At 36.6% G+C, this 23,635-nt stretch overlaps 1 protein-coding gene across 3 annotated transcripts in view; it reads right to left on the bottom strand.

Annotated features, from left to right (window-relative positions):
- Sdk (sidekick cell adhesion molecule) overlaps window positions 1–23,635 on the bottom strand; it is a 39,818-nt gene that overhangs the window by 6,064 nt on the left and 10,119 nt on the right. For 2 of the 3 annotated variants that reach the window (XM_071718202.1, XM_071718204.1), the window contains exons 2-25: window positions 11,867–11,962; window positions 10,749–10,928; window positions 10,454–10,667; window positions 10,148–10,321; window positions 9,798–10,006; window positions 9,482–9,632; window positions 8,963–9,090; window positions 8,400–8,513; window positions 7,511–7,630; window positions 6,986–7,141; window positions 6,710–6,836; window positions 6,101–6,402; window positions 5,663–5,848; window positions 5,188–5,493; window positions 4,629–4,955; window positions 4,258–4,454; window positions 3,859–4,068; window positions 3,288–3,542; window positions 2,952–3,180; window positions 2,356–2,658; window positions 1,879–2,059; window positions 765–980; window positions 492–688; window positions 104–300 (exon numbers count right to left, since the gene is read on the bottom strand). In XM_071718202.1, the coding sequence (XP_071574303.1) occupies window positions 104–300; window positions 492–688; window positions 765–980; window positions 1,879–2,059; window positions 2,356–2,658; window positions 2,952–3,180; window positions 3,288–3,542; window positions 3,859–4,068; window positions 4,258–4,454; window positions 4,629–4,955; window positions 5,188–5,493; window positions 5,663–5,848; window positions 6,101–6,402; window positions 6,710–6,836; window positions 6,986–7,141; window positions 7,511–7,630; window positions 8,400–8,513; window positions 8,963–9,090; window positions 9,482–9,632; window positions 9,798–10,006; window positions 10,148–10,321; window positions 10,454–10,667; window positions 10,749–10,928; window positions 11,867–11,962 (4,775 nt within the window). The remainder of the gene's footprint in view (window positions 1–103; window positions 301–491; window positions 689–764; window positions 981–1,878; window positions 2,060–2,355; window positions 2,659–2,951; window positions 3,181–3,287; window positions 3,543–3,858; window positions 4,069–4,257; window positions 4,455–4,628; window positions 4,956–5,187; window positions 5,494–5,662; window positions 5,849–6,100; window positions 6,403–6,709; window positions 6,837–6,985; window positions 7,142–7,510; window positions 7,631–8,399; window positions 8,514–8,962; window positions 9,091–9,481; window positions 9,633–9,797; window positions 10,007–10,147; window positions 10,322–10,453; window positions 10,668–10,748; window positions 10,929–11,866; window positions 11,963–23,635) is intronic. The other variant, XM_071718203.1, reaches the window with a different exon arrangement.

Below are 23,635 nucleotides of genomic sequence, written 5' to 3'. Positions count from 1 at the left end.
TAGTTAGAACCGAAAGACACGTGCAATCGATCTTGATATTATATCATAAATTTAAATTATAAAGAAAATATATCAATGTTTTAAAGATATATTATACACGCACTTTGATTCCCAGAATCTCTTCTTTCGGCGTTGCCTGAAGAGGCGTCGGGAAATCCGATACCGGCTGATAAACGACACGATAACCACCCGTTTCATAATCACCGCTCCAATGCACTTCGTCGATCATGTTCCAATGAACCTCGACGCTGGATGTTGTTATCGGTACAACTTTCAGACCAGTGACACCCTTTGACGGCGCTGTAAGAAATGTGATATTTTTGCCAGTGTTAAAAAATTTATTCGAAGAAAAGTGAAAAGAACAGAGATTCAAAAAATGCCGAGAAAGAATTTAAATTTTCGTTCCCTATAATTTTCCTAATTTTTCTAATGAAGCTGTCCTTTCTAATGTTTCATTGAGCGTCTCGTATTGTTTTATCTTTGATACATACCTGCAGGCAGAGTTTGTACTTGAGCGGACTCATTACTCCACTCTGAAGGACCTATGTCGTTGGTAGCCTGAATGCGAAACTGATAGTGCGTGTAAGGCTTTAAATTGTTAGCCGTGTAAGACGTCAGAGTGGGCTCCACTCTCTCGGGGATGATTTGGAACGGTCCGGAATTCTCCGACTGTTGCACTGTGTAATATCTATCGGAACAAAAGAAGGGATTGATATGCAGTTTAACAGGTAGAGGTCGATCGTATGCGAGAAAGATATTGGTACCTTAACGGTGCAAAACCGTCTCTGCCTGGCGTCCAGTTAAAAGTGATCTGACGACTCTGGATCTGCGATTTGCTCACTTGTGGTACCGACGGCGCTTGAGGACGTTCTCTGTTGTTCGTGGTAAATACAAGCGCGTAGGCCGTCTTACCCCAACCCAATCTCGTCTGCGCCGTCACGGAGAACATGTAATACTGCTCGGACTCGAGTCCGGTGGCTCTGCAAGTGATTATCGTGATATTTAAGGAGGTTGTAAGGAGAATCAGTGATGTCAAGAATTGCAAAAAATTTAAAACATGAGCCTTTTTATAAATAATGTCAACATGTAATTTTTTTTTAGATTTTTTAACCTGTTAGTTTCTGAGACCATTTATTATATAACAAAGTACGAGTTCTTTTTATGAGTTCTAATGGGAGACTCAATGTAGCATATTAATTATCAATAAAAATGACTATTAAGAATGTTAAGAACTAAATAAATTTATGTTTAATATATAAAGAATATCATACTAAAAGTATCTTCAAAAATTTGAAAAATGTGACCACATAGTTTTTTCGCGATATTAAAATTTGCACTACACAGTAAAACTGCAGTAATAAATCGATATCGATACGTGTATTTAATTGAAATTTACTTAAATAGCGCAACAAAAACTTAGCATAAAATAGACAAACTTTTTTTATGTTACACCTACAATACGTCGGTTTCAAGTGCTCCTCTGTATAAAATACATGTAGACAATTATGCGATAAAACTTTTACTGTGACATAAAAGTAACATTAAAAAATCTTTAACTCTGTTATAAATATTTTCAAAAACTAACCGGTAAAAAAATCTAAAAAAAATTTACACTTCAACTCACGATCTTATTACTATTTTTAATCGATCTAATCCTAAAATAATCTTTTACATTTCAATCTAAAACATGGAAATCTTATGATTTAAATCGTAAACTGGATAAAAAATTTCCAATCTAATATTTTAGAACTCTCACATTTTTATTTTATTTTAAATCTGTAAATTTGAGATGTAATTTTTTGTATAAATGTGATGTAATTAGGTCTACTATAAAATCCCAGCAAGTACAGATAAACAGAGGAAAAAAAGTCTTTGTACCTGAACGTTCTGTCTGACGCCGGGAATTCTTTAGAAAATTGGCGATCTTGGCTGTTGTTTAAATGAAACATGACTTTGTATGCGAGAATTTCTCCGTTGGGATCCTCTGGTGTGTCCCAGATAATACGCGCTGTGGTCAAACTCACGTCGGGGAAAGATACATTAGACGGTGGACCAGGAGCTGTGATACAAAATATTATAGAATACAGAATATTATAGAATACAGAATATTATAGAATTATCATAGAAAATTTCATTCTTCAGAATATTAATTATAGTATTATCATTGAATTTCATTCTTTTTGGCTTTGCTACATGTTTAACATGTTACATTTCACATGTATATAAAACAAAATATACATTTAATATACTACATCTTAATAATTATATTATTAGAACATAATCTGTGCCACACACGTTATATCATCTCAATTGTTTTTGTTAGCAAAGATGCAATTGCAATGAATTTTCACTTACTGTCTTCAAAGGTCTGGACTCTCACAGGTGGGATGCTCAGTGCCCCATCACCAAGTCTCGTGTAGGCTAAAACCTGCACGTGGTATTGGACAAACTTGCGAAGCTCCGTTAAGGTAGTTGTGAAAGTGGTATTGCTGGGAATATTCTTGTACTGGAAGGTCGATCTGGAATTCGCGCCGTAGTATACCTTAAAGCCTTCGATCTGCCCATTTTGATGTTCCATGGGGACGTCACCCCATCGCACTAGGATAGTCGTAGAAGATGTCGCATTTGCTTCTACGTTAATCGGCCCCAGAGAAGGAACTGAAAGATGTCATGTATCTTTACAAGGTGTGTGAAAAATGTTTCGCACAAAATCGACTGTATCATCTGTTTTGCAAATGTTTGAGTTTCAAAAAATAATTACATTAATGCCAAATCAATTATTAGAAACCAACGTACATATATATACTAAGACAAAATTATTTCATCTCTAGTTTAATTGTACAACTTTATTTTTCTAACGTTCTTTTAAGATAACTATATTCGAAAAATTGTATTTTGAAGAGTTGCATTATTTTTGCGTAACTACGTTCAATTATATATAAAAGACATACCTGATTCACGAGTTCGTTCGATGGCTTTTGGGCTCGCCATTGAAGAACCGACGTCGTTGAACGCTTGCATCACTATTTCATAATCAGCGTACTCCTCCATATTTTCCAAAACGTATGAGTTTGCGGTGTGATCATCGATAATACTACTTTTTGAGACGTTCGATCGCACTTCCGTATAAGTAACATTGTATCCTCGCGGATTTCCGTACCATTCTATTTGTTGCAATGGCTACGCAGAAAACAATACAGTTTTTACAATAAATCTCTCTAATCGTTATTCTTCGTTGATAATTAATATAGAGATAATATTTTTCATAATCCGGTAACGATACTTACAATCCACCTAACACGTAACTCGGTGGCACTCATCGCGCGGACCGTGACGTTTTTCGGGGGATGAGAGGGTGGTGCCTGAATCGTCTGAAACTCTTTGGTCGGCTCGGAAGGGTGCGAAGCACCGACGACGTTGTTTGCAATTATACGAAGTTTGTATTGCATGAAGGGAGTCAAACCATCGACGGTGATTGTACTAGCGTCGGGATCGGACACTTCGTAGATATTGTACCACGTCGAGTTTCGCGCCGTTTGTGCCTAAGAAATCGACAACAATTGATCTCGCATATTACTTCTTTTGATTTATTTTCTGTTTTTCATCTATCGCGTTATTCTATCACATTAAATCTTTTCGATTGTGTCTTAAGAATAAATCTTATAAAATTCATGAATTAGTACTACTGAGAACGTGATATTTTTCAGATATCGAGCCTTGGAAGAGTAAATAGATAATAAAACATTATTCAACATAAAATAAATTTTACTTCGACAAAATTTTATTATATATGAAAAGGTGTAACGAATAATAATCTTGGACTTTTTCAAGAGGAGCATTAGCTGTAGATTGACCAACCTGCACGGTCCACTTTGTGATGGACGAGTTTCCGTCGAATCCCGGCGTGAACTGTAACACAATGGAGAACGCGTCTATGTTGGATAACGCCAGCTTCGTAGGAGGTTCCGGTAGCACCGGTTCGACGCCTGATTGTATGGTCGCCACTTTCGGTTTACCGGGTCCAACCGATGTCCAAGCGCTCACTTCAAATTTGTAGTGGGTTAATGCCTAAGAAAAGAAAAAAAACAAGAATAAATAATAGTTATATTTAATTCTTACACTTTAAAATTATCTTGTTTGTAACTTGATATGATTTTTAGACTTTTTACTATATTTCTTTTCTATAATTTCATGCTGCTTGAAATTGATCTAGTTTACATCGATCACTTGATATCACTAGTTTACATCGATGACTACCTGAAGATGCTCCACTTTGGTCGATAACACATCTGCCGTGAAGTTTTCGACGCGCAAAGAATCTGGAATGTCTTTAATCATGTATTTCAGTTGATAATGTGTCAATATTCCGTTGGTCTCTTTGGGGGAACCCCACTTGACCGTTAGCGCACGATCGCTGATATCTTCAAATTGTAGATTCTCCACTTCTTCAGGTACTATAACAGATTATAAATATATAAAAATAAATAATATCTACAAGAATAATTTTATTCATATTCATTTATTATATAAAGTAATTGAAAATATGCCAAAAATAACCTTTCAATTAAAATTTATAAATATAGCAATATAATGAATAATTTTTAAGTAGTTATTATAGGTAAACATACCATCTTCACGAGTGTGAATTTCGACGGGCGAGCTTCTTTCACCGTCACCTGGATCGGTGAAGCAGAGCACCGTGATATTATACAGAGTGTATTTTCTTAAACCTATCATAATAGCGTTCTGCTCGGCGAGCGGATCGAATAAACTCGGCGGCACAGTCATCGATTTGTATTCATTCGCTTCTGTAAAATTACCGCCGATCCAGGCTTGCAATTTGTATCCCTGATTAATACCATTGATATTTTGAGGATTCGGTGGCTTCCACCAAACTTTCACCGCGGTTGAATTGAGTGCTTTCGCTTTTACATTTGTGGGAGGTGCTTCCGGGACTGTAAAAAATTATTTTTTCAATTTTTAACTAATTTATATAACATTCTAGAGTAAAAGTATGTTAATCCATTATATTTTAGTAAGTTAATTTATTTACTATGTTAAAATAATAATAGATCGTTTAAATTAAGATGTTATAAAATTACAATATTGTAAAGAAAAAAATTATAATTTAATTTATTTATACAATATTGTAGAATTATATCTTAATTAATTCCTAGTATTAATTACCTCCTTCCTTGGTTTTTATTTGCAAACCCTTCGAGTATACACCCACGCCTTTTTCATTATAAGCCGCTATTTGCACTTCATAGTCCTTCCATGTGATTAAATCTGTAATGAGATAATTTCTTTGCGCTTCATTGGTAATGTTTTGCACCGTCCACGGGCTGTCGTTGTATCCGAAAAGCGTGTATCTCAATATATATCCCAAGATATGACCATTTCGGTATTCTTCCAGCGGAGGTTGCCATTGCGTTATTATTTCTGATGACGAACGTGCTGAGCCGACAAAGCCAATCGGCGGACCACTGGGTGCTAAAAATGAAAATAAAGCGTTTAAATGAAATGTTATATCGAAATTGCACATTGGAGATCGGTCCATAAGTTTACCCGTATTTTGGTAAAGATTCAATAGCGAGGGAGATATATTATATTGTTATTTCCTATTGAACTAATTACTTGAGCAATCTTCCTAATCACTTACGTTCTTGAGGTAGAACGACGATTTCACTGGCTGCTGACGATGGACCTTCGCCGACGCTATTCTCGGCGCTAACACGAAATTGATAAGACGCCGCGGCTTTCAGGTTATTCAACAATACCCATCGACTGGTCGCGGACACATTATCGCGTTCGGTGATCCAATTTAATATTGGGTCGTGTATAGGCCCTATTTACGACATAACACATATTATAAATTAAATGTATAGAGATATAAAAACAAACAAACATAATATATCAATTTTATAATTAAATCTTCTATTGAAAAATTATAAAGTGTTTTCTGAACACACATAATACATTCACGCGATTATGTATATTCAAGAAATATTAAACATGTCAGAAAATATAAGTGTAACATTAATGCGTATTCAATTATATTTAAAGTACATTTAAGTTTTTATATTCAGATTACACTTACCCAGGTCGGACACCTCTCGTCTCTGGATTATAAATTTCTTAGTAGGGCTGTTGCCGTCGAAGCCGGGTACCCACGAGACGTTGATCGTGCGCGGCGAGATCTTTTCGATCCGCGTGGCCATGACGTTGATCGGTGGGAACGGCAATTCGATCACGCTTAAACGAGCGGATCGCGTTTCATTGCCACCCGGTGACACCACCGAGCAAGTATACTCACCCACGTCGGAAGCTCGAACGGTGACGATCTCGAGAGTGCCATCCGATCGCATCTTCACCCTTTGACTCGCTTGCGTGTTTATCACTCTGTAACAACAGAATGTATCACTTTAAAATCTTCAAACGTCAGAAGAATTACAGGATTTTGTCCTCCCGATTCGAACAATTTTGCTGGTTCTATAAATCAACAATTTAATTGATAAAATTAGCATATTTGAGGTACATAATGTAAATAATTCTTAAATATCTTAAATCAATCAGATTTTAATATCGATGTTTTGGAGAATAACACTTCGACCATAGATAAGTTTTAAAAAAAGTAAGCTATTAAATTTCTAATCTCAAAATTTTTAACTGACGTTATTTGCATTATAATATTTCTTCTTATACGTACTGTCCGTTGTGAAACCATGCCATATCGTATACGACGCTGGGATCGTTTGAGATTTTACACTGCAATTCGGCGGTACGCCCGAGAAGCACGGACGTATCAACAGGTGGTTGGATAATTTGAGTCCGAACTGTAACACAGATACAGATTATATACGACAAACTGTGCAATGTTTCCAACGAAAAATTCGAGCAAAAGAATCGATTTCTATCTTGAGAAAGCATGCTTTCATGATTCGCTCGAGCTTTTTTTTTTATAAACGTTTATCTCAATAATCACCCATAACAGTCAAGTATGCCGATCCGTTAACAGAGCCCGCTTCGTTCGCGCGGATGCAAGTATATTTTCCCGCGTCATTCGGCTTCACCGCCGCGATTAAAAGATCGCCATTATCCAAGACTTGTACTCTCCCGGCAATCTCCACAGGTATCGTATCTGTTGCAATCAAATGTAAACATTTAAACATGTAAACGCGCGGGGAGATAGCACTTCGTAATAAAGGAATATATTTCCAAAGTTCCGAGAATCGCGCTGCGGGACAATAAAAATGAATAAAATGAAAGACTTAGCACAATTCCCAGAACTTCAGAAACATCCCTTGTGATATATTAATCTTATATATCTTACAATTAATTTTATAAAAATCACACACACACGCACGCACGCACGCACACACACACACACAAATAACTGTAGCAACCAAATTAAAATTTATATAACATATTTATGTTATATATGTATACACATATACAATAATATTATATAAAAAATAATAATTAACTAATTTAGCTTTGATTTAATTACCGTTATAATACCAGGTGACATTTGGCTTAGGCGCCGCAATCGCATTGCAACTCAGAGTTACATCTTTGCCGTCTAATACTGTTAGATTCTGTGGTCCATTTTCCATTATCGGTCCAGACGCTGTAAATTACAGAAATTTTGTCATTAACATCGAATCTATTTCCGAATGTTTTCTCACAACGTGCAAATGAAAAAAGGGTGATCAATCGCCGCTTGCAATATTAAACCCATCTGTAATTCTCACCTCTTCTCTATCTCTCTACGCTGATTTCAAAAGACAAGCTTATTTTTTAAGCATAACACAAACACATATTTAATAGCAAAACTACGCAAACTTATAACTAACAGTAACAATAAGTACAGTCATATTTAATGATAAATGCCGTAAAATAATCGCTAAATGCTAAATGCTAATGGAACTTATCTTGAGACATTCATATAAAATCCAGAAAAAAATTGGTCTTATCAAAATTATATCTCTAATGTTTGAGAAAACAGGACGTGCATGTCAGTGTTACTTGCAATGTCGCAGACGCGTGCTAAAGATTATTATTTCATTATGTCAAAATACGGCAAATCGTTCCATTTGATGTTTCTTCAAAAATATCGTATAGATAAACATTCAACTATATACAATTACAATCACTAATCATAAAAAACCGTAGAATTGGTCAATGTTTTTCGCTAAAATTCTATAAACTATAATCGTGGAGCAATAATAAATATTCCAAAATGCTGACATGGTGCTGTTTGCCTTATCAGAGCTACACGCAAATTTGTCACTAGGAGAAGCAAAAAATCGTGAAGTGAAATTTATACGCAGTCTTTAAGCATGTGCCGAAAATGATAATGGAAAAGAAGTGTGGAAATCTCGCTGCAATATTCTTACTGTTTGGATATTGAGAGAACATAAAACGGCGATCAGACTGGCGAATTCTGACTACATTGTAGCCAGCCGCCCAGCGGGCAACTCTGTTTCTCAATCTGCTTCCTAATCCTTTTTCTGTGCCGCACACAAAAAACACGTCATTTATATTAACTCTGCTTGCGACATTATTACGCGAAATGTCCGCGAAAAACGCGACTCAAAGGTATCTTCCTTTAAACAATATCTAACATACTTGTATATGGCTTAACAATCTTGCTATTAATATAAGAAATTATCTATGTTATAATTTATAATATACGCTGGCCAAAAAAAGACAACAAATAAACAACATATAAATTTTAAGCTCACCTGGTATTCGAAACTAAATTGTACACTTGCGTTATTTATAATAATTTTTCATTATCTCCTCTGTTTTACTTATAAAAATCTCGACTTATATAAAATAAAAAAGATTGTATTGGTATTTTAGTCGCGTGTTTTGCGAACACTCTGGATACGGACTGATAATTTCACTATTTTTAAAATTTCGCGATACATTATGGAAACTATAAAAAATTACTTACTTTTCGCTTTCAGCCAGGTATAACTGGACGATTCGCCGGCTTCGTTAGACGCGAGGCACTGAAACATCCCCGAGTCATCCATAGTTAATTTCTTAATCGTCAGTGAGCCGTCTTCTTCCATCATGTATCTGTAAGAACGCGAGTAAAACAATAGTAAAATGCTTAAATAATTTTCGAGTTCTGATTTCTTCTTATAGGCGGAAACGAATTTAAATATTTAAGATTATAAAATATTTTCCAAATTTAATCTTTCTTACTTCAAATTATCTTTTCTTCAATGATAATTCCTTTAATATTACACATATATATATTTTTTAATTTGTAATAAAAATATCTAGAATAAAAAATTTATTTCTCACTTATCACTTCCATGTGGAACAAATATAGGTTTAGATTTACAGGAAAAAATTCCAACGAAACTGATAATTAAAATAGAAATAATTAAAAAGCTTCTCTCTCTCTCTCTATCCTTCCCTCGGATTCTAATGATCACAAAGGCAAATATTTGCCGAGGCGTACCTAGTTCCCAGTAAATGATTGATAGGCTCGGCATTACGGAACCAACTGATTGTAGGAGGCGGCACGCCATTAGCGTCGCATGGTAACGTTACCGTGGACCCGTAATCGCTTAGAGTTTCCCTTTTCAATTCTGTTATAAATGTCGGTTTTTCTAGAAAAGCATAACGACAAATTTAGGAAAGACTCAAGCCTATTTTTATTTTCAGTGTTGTATTCTTACTTTTTAAAACATAGTCACAAGACTATTTTCTTATCGGTATTTTACTGAATTATTCACATATTTATCATCTACATGTTTATTGTCGATCACGCTTACCATATACAACAATTTTAGCGCTAGCATTTACAGTCGGATAACCACCACTCCGCAAGTCCACGTGGCAGGAGTAAATTCCTGTGTAAGTTATGTTGGCTGAAATCAATGCGAGTGTTCTGTTCCACGAATCGTTAAAGCTATACGATATCCTAGAGTTTTCGATCGGAATGCCGTCTTTCATCCACAAAGTCCTTAGCTCGTGAAGCGATCTGAAACGATATTAAAGCCTCGATATTAAAGCTACAATTCCAAATCTTCTCGAGTTGAAAAAAAACATTGACGACATGGTTTGTGCATTGAGAAGAAAAATCATCATATGCAGCGAATGGTAAACAAAAATTCGTGAATACCTGGCGTTTGCGATGCAATTTAAATGCGTGACATCTTGATCCTTGATTATCTGCGTGTCCTGCGGCTTGACGATTATGGTAGGAGCTACCTCCGCGTTCGGATCACCGGTAACTTTCAGTTTGAAAAACGGACTGATCTCCTCCTTGCCCAATTGAGTGTTAATAGCCTTCGCTCTGTATCATCAGAAAGGTATAAGTGTAAATTTCGTTTGTCAGGAATTTTAAGACAGCGACTTTGTGCGCTGTAGTTAAAGTATTAAGTGGGATAAGCTACTGCTGCGCACTGATTGCATGAATTATACAAACCTGTAGGAGCCTTCATCGTTTTCCGAAGCGTTTAGTATAATTAACGTGTGATGGGTCGTGGCGTACTTTATGCCGTACAAAGGAGTCCCGTCCGAGGAGAACCATGTTACGTCAGGGGTGGGATGGCTTTCGATCGGAGGTAGTTCCAGAATCGCGGCGCTACCAGACTCGACGGTCACCACTTTCTCCGTGAGATCGTCGAATGTTCCCATATCTGAAGCGAATCGAAACGTCGATCTGTCGTCGATCCGTAATCCGCAACGTGGATAGATATCTTTGTTGAGATGATACTCACAAGCTACGGCGAAGACGAGACGATCGCTGAATATGGACCCCACGTCGTTCGTTGCGACGCAATGATACACCCCGGCGTCCTCACGCCCTGTCCTCTGAATACGGTAGTAAGGCCCCGAAGTGAGCTCGACGTTGAGGGGCATTCCGTCTTTGAACCATTTGTACTTTGGTTGAGGATTGCCTGTGAAGATGACACAAAGTTGTACTATACCTAAGTAATTTTTCTCAACTGTTTAGTTTAAAAGATAGTTAAAGAATAAAAGGTTTAAAAATTGTGTAAAGATAATTAAAAAATGCACAGGCCACCTCTCTCATTGACAAGTATACTTCCTTTGAACTGCGTAAAAACGATTATTTGTACGATCTTCAGTCGAAGAATGATTTAACGTGAAGAAACTCGTGAATGATTGAATGCAAAGTCACGGACGATGCTACAGCTCGCGAGCTATCTAATACCATTAGTACAGGGTCATACGATTGAATTACATGACGTTGGACATTGATAAGGCTTCATCTGGCCACCGTCTCATCCGCCTGTACGTCACCCGATATTTCTGCAGGACAATGAAACGCCATGCGGCGAACCTTATCCTCGCTGCTGCTGCGGTCCTTACCTTTCTCTTTCGCCCTTTTATAATTTGTTTATTTTTTTTATTCAAAGTAATATATTGGTTGTATACTTAGGCACTAAAACCCCGAGAAATTTTGACAATTCGTACAAATTGATGCTAGAATAGCTCGAACTATTGGCAATTGGATGAAATAGATATAAACAAAATGGTAATAACAACTGGGTTTTTATTTTTATAGCACATTTGAAAAGAAACAAAACTAAATTTACAGTATCTCTAAAGATCTTGCTACTTAAAGCTATCTTAGTATTGAATTAGAGCAACAATCTATTAAAAAAGAAAATCTAATCTTATTCTGTTCAGAAAGATACATTCAAAATTTTTACAAGTGTAAACAGAGATGCGCAACACTTTCCAAGATTCAAGAGTTTTTACTAAAATTTATTACCGGAGTAAATTTTCAAGAACTCTTTCTCTATCTCTCTTTGTTGTTCCTACACCAGGAAATTTTCAGAGAAAGCCCATATGTTACGGTTGTGATTCCTACCTCTCGCTTGGCATTGCAGAAACTTGGTGCGATTCTCGCTAAGTATATTGCCACTGCTGGACGGTTGATTGGTGAAGCGCGGCTCCTGAAGTGGTTCTGCGAACAGAGAAACGTTTTCTTCTTCAGATCGATCTCGCAGAGACTGATGGAAGCCTTATGGCGCCACAGATTACAGATTAGTCTTGCAATTCACAAGTATTATAAGATTGGTTTATAAATATAGTTTGGATAAAATTATAGTGAATATAATAAATGAATCATGTACATGCAAAAGGCGCCTGCAAAGTCATTGTCATGATGTCTACCTAATACCTACAGAAACAAAATAATCAGAGCGCAAAAAGAATAGATCATAAAATAAAAAGTGAATAGAACAAAAAAAAATAGATCGTAGGACAGATGTAAATTAGGTAGAGTCTACCTATCATATCCTAAGACGTCTTAAAAATGTCTTAAAGATGTCTTTAAGACGTCTTATGTCCCGATTTTGGACATGCGTGCTGTCTGGGTAACATAAGAATGTACAATAAGTACAATATTGATTAAGTTTATGAAAAATAAGACTCGATAAAACGGTAGCAGCGAAACGAAAGGAGGGGAATAAGAAGGGAGATTTAACGTCACAAGGTAACTAATAAATTAAAATATTTAATTGCGGCGTAAGAAGAGGCGGCGGTACGATTTAATTGCGGAATTTAATTTTTGAAGTTCGTATGGCAGATTCGATCTTAATCTCGTGTGATTACACGTGATTTCCATACGGCTGACCGACAGCCTGAGTCACTGCGAGCGTGTACGAGAGACGTAATAATTTATTACGGTGCTCCAAAAAAGCTGACGAACGAGAGGAAAGAATGCGAACGAACGGCCGCGGATGCCGAGGTGCCGAGTCACATGCAACGCACGTAAAGCCGACACGTGCACCCGCCCGTATCCACCGGACGTTCCACGCTCTGGTGATCTTGACACGCGGGTACACCGCACCGGTGTGTCGCAACCTCTCGTCGTCCCCCGTAGAACTACGGTTTGGTCGTGAACAAAAAGGAGCGAGGTAACGATTCAAGTCAAGAGAGGGCTTTCAGGAAGGTACACCAGCCGATTTTCAAGATGCAAAACTCTTTATTATAGTTTTTAACCGGAGCAGCTTAAAAGATCTCCACACAGACATTTACTTATATAATTATCTTTAAAGTAGGATGCCTCAATGTGTGCCTTTCTATAGATATTAGTAGCTTTGAACAAAGTACGCTTCGGACGCTTCCTGACTTTCATGACCTAAAACTAGTTCTCTAAACAGAACAGTTTAAAGAAAATCTCCGAAAAGATTTATATGATCATCTTTAACCCAGAAATGGGGACCTAAGGTGATTTTTGTATCCCAGTGTCGAAAAAATAAAGCTTACGTCACAGTAATATTTTTTATGGATCGAGAATCCATACCTACGTTTCATTCAAAGGTTCCGAGACCCAACCCGCATAATAGAAAAAATTTAGGACCTGTACATTCATAGTATAGACTATAGACCTATTGAATCTTGTTGGGGTGTAGACATCATTCCAGGTGACCGTTTACGTTATACAAAAGTTAATAAAATATGATAAGAGTTTATATTATAAGTTCGAAATAATAATATGAGTTACAAGTATATATAATATGTTTATAATAAATAAATAATAATGTATAATTATAGATAACAATTAATAGAAAATAGAAAAAATTAAAAATAAATTCAATGAAAACATAATATGTGTAAATACCTATAAAAAAATAACAAGTAATAAAATAAATGGTTATAAATTTATCTAATCCAAAACATGTTTTGTTAATATGATATTTTTGTATATATTTATTATACTTCAATCCGATTAATACATAAAAGATTTTAGGGAGAATCAAGTTTTTATAAATATTTATTTTCATTTAAAAGTAATTTATGTAACTTATATTTTTATATAATCTAATAAACAAATATCATAAAAATAAATTATTTTTAATAATTCTGGAGCAAATACAATATGAATGATTTCATATAATAGCGAATAGCCTTATTTTAAATTGCTATCAAATTGATATTATGTAATAATGTTCTTTTTTCTAATAACTATTCTTTTTACGAATCTTTAAATATGGAATCCTATTACAAAGCAATACGTAAGCGTTTTATTAATTAAGATCTCCAGTTTTTAGAAATACTATCAGTATCATACTAAATTGCTTAATGTGTCGCTTCTTTCGTTTTTTAAATATTTTTTTCTTCTTACTTTTTTCAGAAAATGTTGATGTCAATCTATATACATATTGTCCTTAAATACTAATAAATTATAGAACAATCAAAAATGTGCAATGTGTAATTAATAACAATGACTTTAAATTAGGGTGTAAAAATTACTTCAGGTGACCATGCAAAAAAAATTAGGCGCCCATTCCCGGGTTAAAGCAATAAGGTATCTGTCTACAAGATAAACTCGAATAATATTTTACATATAATATTTATAGTTTGCACGAACTTGCATGTATTTGCGACTTCTGCTGATTTGAACCGCGAATTTATGATTTATGTGGAACATTCTTTAGAACTTTAGAGAAAGTTCCTACGGATGTATAAACGATAACAATTCACAGGCTGATGACGATCGCGGGCGACGAGTTTGCCGCGCGCATCGTTGTACCTTTCAACCGGCAATTCATTCCGACCTGATGCACCGCGTGATGCACGGGTCCGCGTTCTAATCACACACACGCGGTACAATCAGTCACGCCGTATCGTAGGCGGATTCTAAGAACGAACATCGTGTGATCGCGTCGCACCTGGGCCGCCATAAATATCGATTCGGCCCGATAAGCACCGTCGACGAAAGGTACTTATAGTCCAGCAGCCACCGCCTGTTTTTTTCAGTGATTAATAACAGGCTAAATCTTCGTGAGTAGGTTCGGTTCGACAAGACGCCCAAGTTCTTCCCTGTGAAAATTCTCGATAGAGGTAGCTAATGAAGTGCACAGGTGTAAAACATGTCAATTTGGTGGGGTGTCGAAATTGTCTGACTAACAGTAAGTTTTTTATTGAAATGTTAAGATAATTGGATAATAAACTCGGAAAAACAATTGTCCTACAAAATGGATGGTTTGACTGGAGCGTCCTCCGCTCCGAATATGTCCAAATAACGAGATCATAAAAATTATTAATAACCAACTGATTTTTTGTATGCAGCTTAGTAAATATTTGTATAATGAAATGGCCACATAGTCCTACAAATTTGGTGGTACGTTTTCCCAGTCCTACGCTTGGAAGTTGTCGATTCCACGGTAACACTTTTTTCATTAATAACCGTAGGACAAAAAAAAAACACAATTTTTAACTCAAGTCCTAATCAAAGTTTTTGGACCGCAATTGATATTTAGGGATAAAGAGAGTAGCTCTTTCTAAAAATTTAGTCGACGATGAGGTGGGATATTTAAGAAAAAAGATATAAAGGTGAAAGTAGAGATAAAAAAAATCTACCTTTTTGAGTAGAATTTTTGTTATAGGTCACTTAAATAAGAATTATATCGATTTATTCTATTCAAAAAGATAGACTCAAAAATCATTTATTAATTGAATATATGTCAGTAAAAAAGCACACACAAAAAAATGATGTATTAACAGCATTAGTCTAATTGGAAATAATCTTGTTAATTCAATAACAGTATTAGTGAAACAAATACTTATTTTATTAAAACAAGAGCCTGACGTATTGAATCAACAAGATTATTTCCAATTAGATTAATGTTGTGTACATATACATTATTTTTTTCCGCAGAAATCACATATTTTTACTTCTACTTTCAACCTTTATATATTTTTTTAAGATATCCCATCCTATCGCCGAGTTTTTCGGAAAGAGCAACTCTTTTTATCCCTAAATGCCAATTTTAAAAATTTTGATTAACTCGAGTTACAAGGATTTAAAACGGAAAAACGCGAAGTTTCCTAGGATTCAATAGATTAATTTTAGACTTTACTTTAAGAGAATGTTCACGCGAGCCTTAATTACAAATTATAAAAAAACTTAGGTGTATGTAATGCTAAAGATCGGACGGTCACGGTAAACGCGCGTGCTTACCCTGGTTTAGGATTTTCTAAAAACACGGATAGGTCTTTATCTCGAAGTAACTTAATATGCCTGTGTCGTTTCATCTGTCATTTTTGCGAAGAAAAATTCCACCTCGAATTAACCAAAGTATGCTCTGTGCTCCTTTGTATCCCTCGCATTCCTCATCTCGTCAACATAACGGAGCACTGGAATCGTTAAGAGTCTCTTGGACGCGAACAAATTAAATTTTTTGTACGATACAACGGTTTATCTCCGCGAAGGCTAACTTGTAAGGGAAACGAGGTTTATATTTTATTTAACGTCGTTAGCGTTTCAGGTGCCTCGCTTAACGAGGATTCAGCTGAAGGATCCAGTTTCCGGATCTTATCTCCTTATCGCGCAACTTGCGAAAGCGTGATGAGGTGACACCGTGACGCTAATCGGGCGCTCCGCGAGAATGCGCAATTCGTAAAAACGCGTGTGTAAGGAGACACGTTGAACACCTAAGAATAAACCGGCTAAACCCTACATTTTATGCGCCCCTATTTAACTGCCGTTATTTATTTCAAGCTCGTTGCAAGCTCGCTCTCCGCCGAGCAAAAGAACAGGCACTTTAAAGCTAGAACACGAAGAATTCCTAGAATGTGCGCACGGGGGATAAAATAAATTATGCAACGTTCTTTTTGTTAAGGTATCGCTAAATGCGGCGGGAATAAGATATAGGTGGAGGTTTTAATGCGAGGAACAGTACACTCCAAACGAGACTCTCGTTTGCGGGCTAATTATTGCAGAGGTAAGCTCCTCGAGTATTAACAGGTGCAGTTGTTGCAGCACGTGCTGCGCCGCTCAATAAGTACTTGCAATCTAAGCTGTGCTGTGGATTTTAAATTCTTAGCACGCGTCCGAACGATTTACCGCACTGCAGACTGATGTTTTGATATAGCTAACAAATTTTTATCTACGTTAAAAGTTCTTTGTAACAGTAATATTTAATATTTGATTATATGTGTAAACTGATTTTATAATAAGAATTAATAATTTTGATGTAAATAAATTAAATTGTTCATTTATATATGTAATACTATTATATAATAATAAATATATGATATAGAGATTATATTTTGCAGGTAAAAACTATAATCTCTTTACAACAAGTGGAGGAAACAGCGAATTTCGAAATGAATAGCATTTAATAGCATTTTACGTTCACTTTCTGTATTCACTCGTTCAATAAAACCGACGATTTACTTCAGCCAGGATGTAATCGATTCAGATTCTCTCGAGCGAAGGAAGAGAGTACGTGTTACTTAACGCTTTTAAAAACCGCTCGTTCTAGATCCTCTAGATAGTCTTGCGGCCAAATGGAAAGTTCGAACATCATATCGAGGATGCAAATCGCAAGTTAATTAGAAGTAGGCTTTCATGGAATTTTAACGAGAGAACAGTTTTAACCCTTAAATGCCACCCGGGGTCCAGCGGACCCCAGACCCTTTAGAATGATATATTTTCAAATGTTCCCGCCAAAAATGGAGCTCATATTTATTTATTTATTATTTATTATTTTTTTGATTTTGGAGCCAATATTTTAACTGTTGGCGATCTTAATTTTTTATACTATGTTGAAATTGAAATTTTAACAATATAGCATAGAATAGCATTTTATTCTCTTTTCTAAGCCTTGAACAACATTGAAAATAATTTTCATAACTAAATATCAAAAAATCAATAAGTAAGGAGACATTTTTCATGCTGGGGTCTTTTAGACCCCATGTGTCATTTACGAGATTCTTGAGAGGTGTGGCATTTAAGGCTCCTGGGTAGTCACCGCGGCCATATTGGATTCTTACTATCGAGGCGAGGAAAACACCCAATTTTGTTGTGCGTGCCATTTTCAAATAAAAAGACATTTCAATAAAACATCACTATAGATTGTTTCAGAACACTTCCGAAATTGGCCGAAAACTACCCTTTTCCCTCGACAATAAACAAACAGCCATAAAACGAAGCCTAAACATACGGGAAAAACAGCCGTTTAACGACTATCGAAAGGAGGTGAAAACGTTCCTTCCGCGTGCAAATCTTACTTTTCGGCCAATTTTACGACTTTCACGAATACGTTAAACGTTAGAGCACAAGCACAGAGCGAATAATAAAGAAATAGCACGCACAACAAAATAGGTTGTCAACATGTCACAAAGGACAGAATTCTCCATTGGAGAGAGTGAGAGGAGAGTTCTTATTTCTACCGCGACGGTACGTCGCCACCGTCGCTTCGGAGTTCTCGGCTCAGGGACCAGGAGCCTTAAGGGTTAAAACGGAGGCATCTTGGCGGAAAATGACGTGTAATCGATTTCCAAAGATTCATGAGATTCATGAGTTGGGTTTTCGCTAAGTATTCGATGAAATTCCAATCATAACTGCATCTGCGAGAAGAAAAATAAATGTCGATTTCGATGCAGAGATAAAAATGCATTCGCAACGCGTATTAAGACCTTTATTTATTTTAAATAGACTTTGGACGGTTTTAACTTGTTCCCTATTTCTACCTTTGCGAAAAACCGCCTGGAATATACCTATGTTTCCAGAATTTATACTTGTATTAATTATAATTAATTCTTCACTTATGAGTAATAACTAAAGTGAATATATTCTTGCGGTAATTTAGAGACTTTTAGTTGGCTCATTTTCATATATTGATCAACTCCTGAAATATTACTAGATAAAAAATTAAGTAAAGATTATAAGATAATTTTAATCATACTTTAAAATGACGCTCTATATTCAAACAGGATGCGCAATAATAAAAAAAAAGACATTAGCCTCTTGAAGTTATGAAATTCGCGAAATACCTTTTAGTCAGGCAGGGTTATATTTCCATGTTAAATATTTCATGAATATCTGACGTAAGCAAATCTAGAGCATCGGAAATGAAACGCGTGCTCCTATAGAAATTGTGTAGAACGGGTTACTGAACATAACTGTGATGGCAATCATCGCATGATTCGCCGTGCACATGAACACATACATATACACGCAACACAGGTACAATACGTGCAAGCCGAGGCCCGGCCGCTGAAGAAACCCCTATTTTAAGCGACACAGCTGTCACTAAGGGTAAAACGGGGTGGCACGTTTACAGAGGGGCATGGACGCGGGTCGCGAACGAAAGGCTTTGGTGTCGTCCAGCAAAATAAAGGAATTTCTATTTCGCATACGCGACCCAGAAACCACCGTCGGGATCCATTCATCTTTAAGCGGTCGTGCCGCTACAATTTGGTTCGTTGTATGCTAACGATGCGAAGGACGTGATAAACGGTAGTCTTGCGAGAGAAATCGAAAAAACGCGAACCCGGCACGTTTTGGTTAGCGGAAAAGTGCAAGCGCATATTAGAAATAATTTGAACGTTCGAGAATAAAAAATATAACCAACTGCTAACTAAATATCAGGAAACGTGAAAAAAGATATAATAAAAATATGTAAAAAATAAAAATATATATATCTATTTATTATACATAATTATAAGTATAAATATAAATATTTTATGTTCTTATATTTACAATGTTTATTCTTATCTCTCATAATTATAATTACAATATTACTTTGAATAATAATTTTGCATAACTTTTGCAAGAGATTTCTCAGCGCGACAACTGGAGAGTGACGGAAAGAAAAAAAAAGAAAGTCTTTGGAGCGCGATATGCAGGGACAAGCACTTTTAGATGTATACTTGCCACGGATTCTGAACGGAGATGCCCAGATAATACACACCGGTCGGTGGGGGCGAGGCACCGCAAAACGTTGCGCATTGCGTCTTACTGCACGCAGCCAGCTATATTGCCGTTGTCAGGGTGCTGACTCCCTTTTCACTGCAGTCTGCAGGTGGCCAACCTCGAGTTCTCTCGGGTCGCGCCACTTGGCGGATATTTTTCGATATCGGAGATTTTTCAGGATTTCCTCGACAAATTTCTAGCTCCTTTTTTATTTTTCAATCTTATGGTTTTATCTTTTGACCACGTACGCATAAAGGAAATAAATGCTATGTAAAACTTGAATTTGTTTGGCGGAGTAGTTTTTAAATTATTTATGTACCTATATATATGTATAAAATAATACAATTTATACATATATATTACATATATATATTTAATATACATATAATTATTTAAATTTAAATAAAAAGTATATGTATATAAAATACATCTTTGCGTAATAGAATCTGTATCAAATTACCTCGATTATACATGGGAGGATGTTTCTTATTAAAATCATCTTATACTTAGTATAAATCGCTACTGAAATGCTGTGTATTCATTCAAGTAATCAATAAAAAACCGGCAATGCGGACGTACAAATGCATATTCTGCTGCAAATTAAAGTGCACGGATTCTTGAATTATTTCTGGTAACTATTATTCGAAGTTCCTTTAAAATGCGCCAACGGCGACGGATGTGATCAATCGTTTTAAGTGACGTAACATGCGATGAACTTTTCTCACAATTTTCCAGATACAACGTATATACGGTATCTCAGGCAGAAATTGCACAGCGTTATTTCTTGCCAAGTTTAGAGTTGACTTATCTAAACAAAAAAAAAACGTCCACATGTTTCTGTAAAGTTAGCACTTTATTTTTGAAATATAATTAATAAAAGTTGTGGCTCTTACTCAAAGACTTCTAAGATTCCTGATACATTTCAAAAATAGATTAAATATGATTCGATTAAATATGAAAAATAGAGATCTGGGTAAACGGAGCGTCAACTTTACATTTTCATTATTTACTAAAATTGCTAACAATTTTTTCATTTCAATCTGAAACGTATTGTCACAGTGCTTTTCGATAAAAGCACTATCAAGAATTGTCGAGAAAATGCTATATTTCTCATTCCTTTTCTTAACACGCAGAAACTACAGTGTTAATTTGAGTCATTTTTAATCATTCCTATAGATCGCCACTGTTCCTATTCAATATGTCATTAATTTAATTAAAATAATGTTAATTTAACTAAACCAATAGAGTTAAAATAATGCTGTTTTGTATCAAAGTAACAAATTCGACACACATAAGTAGTTAAAAATAACAAAATGTTATTTAAGGTATTTAAATTTCATCCTTTAATATTTAACAGAAAATATTTTCATCCCCATCTTAATTTTAGAATCTTAATGTAATAAAACTGCACACTCTCTGAAACCAATTCATGTTTCTTTGATTCCGGGACACCCTATCTGTCTGTCGCTCGCGAGACATCATTCAGTGTAACGCGTTCGAATGCGATTGCGGAGCGACTAGCATGTGCATGAAAAGTCGGTGGCGGTTCAGACCAGACACGATACCAGGGATATTTGGCTGTTCGCCAATAAGCCGAGAGCCAAACGAGCGAATTTCACGGTCGAGATTGGAATCTAGAATGTACCCGACCAGAGAAGAGGCCGTGACCCCGTAGAGAATTGACTTTGCGCGAATTTCCTATTGCGTTCTCATACAATTTGAAAAATAACAATAAAAACGTCATTTTTCATGCGTGACCACGCGAGATTCGAGATATTTTTTGCGTAACTTTTGAGAGAATATAACCGCGAACCACGAGTTCTTGCCGCGCTACCGTCGTAAATATCGCTACTCACGCGATATTTACGAAATCTCCATCGCCACCATTGTTCGCGGTGGTCGGGAAATTGGGACAACCATAGTTGCCTTCGAGTGCGCAGCGGTTCCTTCGCCACATCGCGTGGAAACATTTAGAGTTTCGCGAAGCGAGAGAAATCGCGCAAGGTCTCGCCCTTATACGCGTACGAAAGCGGCTTTGACCGCTGCACTGAGTCGCGCAACGTCTCGAGCTTGAGTAGAACGAGCTGCAGTTGGCGGGGAAAATATTTTCGTTTACGTCGAGACGTTTATTTATCCTAAAGGGGACACCAAGAACACCAACTGCGGGGATCTTGTTTCAGATAAACACGTCGATCTGTACATGTCCCACTCCTTATCCACCTTCATTCTTCTTTAGGACGCTTTAGATTCTTCTGGGCAGTTTTTTTGTTTTGTTTCCATTCTGTCTATTTTATGGTATAAACATCATTATTTCTTTTACATTCTCTTTCTTTAATTTCTGGTAGGCACTAGCCTTATTGTAACGCCTTATTTTTTGCGTGCATTCTTTTGCGTTGCATTTGTATATCATATTTGTCTTGTAAATTATCACTACCATCTCTTATGCATAAATTATTATTATTATATACTGCGTTCCGATGGACGACGATGAGTCAGCGCCTAGACGAGAAAGGGGTTTTTTCAGGGGTTTGTCTAGAAATAACCATCCGCCGGCAGTGGAATGCACTTACTAGAGTACAACCATGCAGGAGTGCAAGCGAGGGACATATGGTAGAAAAGTTCAGGCGTGTAAACTCGCACGAAATCGCTGCCACGTGTTGTTATCCGTAGTCGACGCACGTTCGGGGCTCGTAAAAAAGGCGAGAATTGAGTTAGTTTGAACATGCCACGTTTCATTGAGCGTAAACAATCCGCGTCCCGGAACGCGGTCGACTTCGGCGAGCCATCCAAGGGAGCTTCCCTAATCCGTGAACTCTTCAACCATGAGAAGATGCATATATCGATCGTCAGATCGATTTTATCCAGTTGTTTACTTTGATCCCGGATATGTGACTTCCCTTCTCAGCTCGTAAAACAATATTAATAACGGAAATGAGTTTAAAAACTGATTTATGCGCGTACAAAGATTTCTATCAGTATACGTGAAAAAGATGACATTTAAAAATCACGAATGTCGCATACGTTTCTTAGCTGATTTTCCAGAAAACAAAATATTAAAGATGTGTGACAAAATGACAATGTTTTTTCACAAATGCACATGTTTCATTTACTTGTCCGCGCGCATCCGCACCGTCGATTACGGCACATCCCCTCTACGGTGATTAATAGCTGAAGGTGCATCGTAGCGAGAAATTGCAAGTCGCTCGTATGCGAAGTATCGCCGAGACTGAGAGCCGTCCTGTTATCGCAACGGTGCCGGCCGAGCGTTTAAAAACCGCATGTTTAACGAGGCATAACTCCGAATTAGCACACAGCTACATGCAGATTCCCACCGAAGATACATTCCCATAGACGCACACCGTTTGTCTACTCACTCTACTCGTATTGTGCATCCCGTTGTCCTGCAAATCCTTCCTCCGTAATTACAAGTTTTCCATATACCTTTCTTTATCGTATTCATTTATTTCTAATTATCTTCCTCTTTCAACATTTTAGTTCACGTTTATATCATTTATCATAATTATGTTATCGCTTTCATGACTTCCTGCTCTTCTACCTGGTATCCTTTTATACCTTTGAAAACCTGAGAACGTTAGTGATCTCATCTAAACGTAATTGCAGGTTCTTGAACGGTATTTCGTCTGCTCCTAAGTTTTCGAGAGATTTTTCCGGGGTCTGTGTGTGAAGGGAGAAAAATCGTTGTCCGAGAGTACCTCTTGGGATAAGAGGAAAGTTTAAGTAACGTCGCGCAAGAGCGCAGGCAGGTTCTTCCACGCGTTGGTTCACGAGCTTTAAATTAACGCCGTACCGTAAAGTTTTCGGGGCTCGGCTCCGTCTCCGACGCGGATGCACTCTCCCCCACATATTTGTTATGCACGCGCGAGTGCACCGGCGGGAGGATGCACGCGTTCCGAAGTTCAGTGAACA

This window comes from Temnothorax nylanderi, unplaced genomic scaffold, assembly GCF_030848795.1.
Source record: "Temnothorax nylanderi isolate EJ_2023f unplaced genomic scaffold, tnyl_v1.0 TNYL_tig0239_pilon, whole genome shotgun sequence".
NCBI classification, from domain to species: domain Eukaryota; kingdom Metazoa; phylum Arthropoda; class Insecta; order Hymenoptera; family Formicidae; genus Temnothorax; species Temnothorax nylanderi.
This window is presented reverse-complemented; position numbering and strand designations above follow the sequence as displayed.